The 3,284-nt window shown below is 39.2% G+C and overlaps 1 protein-coding gene across 1 annotated transcript in view; it reads right to left on the bottom strand.

The window, feature by feature from the left end:
* LOC101845188 (carbohydrate sulfotransferase 15-like) overlaps nucleotides 1-2,202 on the bottom strand; it is a 3,637-nt gene extending 1,435 nt beyond the window's left edge. Inside the window, exons 1-2 of the mRNA XM_013086399.1 lie at nucleotides 1,853-2,202; nucleotides 62-209 (exon numbers count right to left, since the gene is read on the bottom strand). Coding sequence (XP_012941853.1) covers nucleotides 62-209; nucleotides 1,853-1,927 — 223 coding nt within the window. The 5' untranslated portion in view covers nucleotides 1,928-2,202. The remainder of the gene's footprint in view (nucleotides 1-61; nucleotides 210-1,852) is intronic.
* Nucleotides 2,203-3,284: the final 1,082 nt, after the last annotated feature.

Raw genomic sequence — 3,284 nt, forward strand, 5'->3', positions numbered from 1 at the left:
TGGGGGGGCGACCTATAGACACCTGTGAAATGGTACTGACGTAACCATATAAAATACTCACCAAGACCCAGAAACGTGAAGACTGCTTTGATATTCTTCTTCATATCCAAGGCATAGTCTTCATTCCTCAACACCAGCACCTGGCCGGGAGGGAAAACGTCCAGCCATTTCCCCAAAAATATGTCGTACATACCCGGGATCAGCCGCACCTGCCAAGAGAAAAAGATGCACGTACGTCTACTTGTAAAGAAAAGAAACCCGACTGGATCATGCTTCTTGTATATTATCTAAACCTTCGTTATTTCGGATAAAGTGAGTATCAGTTAGATCTAATTCAATTTAAAAAAGAAGAATCAATGTTGACAAATCTTTCTAACAAAAGTAAATAAAAATATGAACAAATACATTCGAAAGAATCTGAACAAATACAAGATTGATGTTTAAGTTATTTTAAGTTTTTGTTGTATGATCAGGCTACAAAAAAATCGAGCGTACCACAGTCTGCATATCTCTTTTACCTTACAACAGGTACAAAAACAAAAAAACAAAATTCCAAATGATATCCATAGTGAGACACAAGGGCCAAATCTCACCCTAGGAAAAAAACACACATCTTCTCGAGCATAGCGTTCCAATATGGATCATACCCTCAGAGATCAAAAGAGTAATTGAGAAACTTTATGAATAACCATGAGCAAAATATTGACCTTCTTCAAGAGAAGCTATTCGTTCGTTAAATAATCATAAAAAGATGCAGAAGTAAATTTGTACAAAAAATTATAATAACTTTTATGAGGTTCTGTTTTCGTGCAGAGCTAGGGTCTTAACTTGCGGCCGCCATCTTGGTAAAAGGGGCATAACTCTGGAAAACTAATACGTTGGTTTCAAAGTAGATACATATTGTTCAGTGCTGAAAACTTTTGTTCAAATATTGTATCACTCTTACAGTTAAGGTAAATCTGCATGATCCATTAATAAAACACTATGCAGGAATGTTAATCCTGCATCAGACACAAAATAGACCAAAGCGAAGAAGGTCAATGCGTGCTGAAACACAAAGTCATAAAAACGACAGGCATGTTTCGTGCCGTATTAAAACTGGGATCTAAATCTAGACTCAAATCTTGTCAAGTCAAAGAAAGAACGTCGTATTATTTTGTTTAGGTGCTGCTCTGCTTCAAAGAGCCCACAGCTCTTACAGGGTCAGAAAAAGAACAGGCATATCCGGAAGCCATCACTTCATTTCCGTTGAATATGGCGTGATATGTCTCTACTAATAATCATGAAATTTTTACCCTTGAATAGGTTGTGTTTAGCTAACATACAAACATTTCCACTCCTTAAAAATTTCTTTAAAGGAATCTATAACCAAAACGACGTATACAATCAAAATGTAATGTATTATTATCATGAACCTTGTGTAATTTGAATGACGTCACAACGTTGAAAGACGTGTAGAAAGTATGCTTTGAATGTATAAAGTCACCTTGTATTAGATACATGATATATTTATAATATTATGACGAAAGTTTTGTTTCCCAGTGTTTAGATTGAATAAGAGGAAGTTGTTCCTTTTTCTGCCTGTTGTGATGTTTGATGTTCATATCCGAGCGGTGAAATATTAATCCGTTTGAACTGCATACTGCAAGAGAGGGGGAAAGAGAGAGAGCGGGAGAGAGGGAGAGAGGGAGGGAGAGAGAGAGAAAGAGAGAGAGAGAGAGAGAGAGAGAGAGAGATTATATAACCATGCTCTCGGCACTGGAAGGTACCAATTCGATTTCTAAGAGAATGTTAACATCGGTAAATAACACTATAAAAAAAAGAACACGGTTATGCAGCAGACAAGTAGTACCGGTATGCGCATGTGAAGTTCCTTGTCCAAGAGACAGTGCCACAGCGGACGTGTGGCGTTACACTGAGACAGCATGCTGATTGATGCACGGACATCCCTGTGGAAGTTGGCCGCTGACACGTTGTGCACTGAGCGGAACCGGTCCAAGAACAGGTAGTCTGAGTACAGCCTAAGGAAAGGGAGATAACCACAAAGGATAACGGTATTGGCGGAATTATGTCCCTTGGTTGGGAAATTTCGTCAGAATGAAAGACGGAACCAGGTTTCTCGCCATCAAGTTCTTGCTGTCACAATTAAAAGCACCTTTACTGAACCTTTTGTGTTGACTGTTTGGATGTGAGAAAGGCAAATAAACTGATAGACAAGCAGACTGACAGACAGACAAAGAGTGACATTTTAGTAACAATGGAAAAAGTACTGCAGTGTATACTTACAGAGGGGAACAAAAATTATTGTCACTGTTTTCTGTTGCTGCTGCTATTTTTCTGTTGTGTTGCACTTCTGTTGTATTCGACGAACAACGGTACAAACCAAGATTAAAACCGCAAATGCGAGATTCAAAATATGAAACCAGTACGCTGAAAGGATTGTCAAAACCACCTTCTTTAAGTGTATCGGCGACTTTCAGGAGCATGTATTTTTAGATGTTTAGAGATTTTCTAGAGCCTTTTTCTGTTTTGCGCAGTTTAACAAGCTGCTGTTCAGTTTAATACCTAATGCGACATCCTAACCCCCTAACGTACGTTTGAGTAGTGAGAAATATACTCGTAGGATAAGCCCATTTACGGTATGCGAAGGGAGGGGGGACAAGATAAACATACCAGAACAACGAAAGTAAAGTAAGAACTGGGTCGTTAAGCCTTTCTGAACGCTATCAGTGCGTGACGCTTTGGTTAAAGATGCATGTATATTAAGAAATGATTTTGCTGGGTAATTTTCTCCTTTTCCTAGATTTTCTCATTCTTTCCTTTTCCCTTCTCACTGATAATAAGTCTTACATTCCCTTAAGAGCTCGGGGCTAAACAGGCACACCAGTTTTGTGATCTGGAGACTTCAATGAGCAGTGGTGTGTAACGCCATAGCCTAAGGTTACAGAGGCGAAGGGTCGTCCAAATCTAGATGGCTGGGTAAACAAGTACTTATTAAAAGGGTGGTTGGAGGGTGCCACTGAGACGTCCTTTATGTTTTCTTTCAATCCATTGTTTCTGTCTATCTTGCTTTTTCCTACAGTGAAAAGCCCACAGGGCATTTTCTCAATCATACAAAACAAACCCATTGTTTCATGATTACATTTTTAATGCGCTGGGATTTTTGCGTCAGGGTGGGTTTTTGTTGTTGCTGTTATTGTCTTTTGGGGAGGGGGGTGTTCTGGGGTTGCTGGGTTGTTGTTGTTTTTTTAGTATTGTTTGTTTTGCGTGTTTTGTTTTGGGGG

This window comes from Aplysia californica, unplaced genomic scaffold, assembly GCF_000002075.1.
Source record: "Aplysia californica isolate F4 #8 unplaced genomic scaffold, AplCal3.0 scaffold00463, whole genome shotgun sequence".
Lineage (NCBI taxonomy): Eukaryota > Metazoa > Mollusca > Gastropoda > Aplysiida > Aplysiidae > Aplysia > Aplysia californica.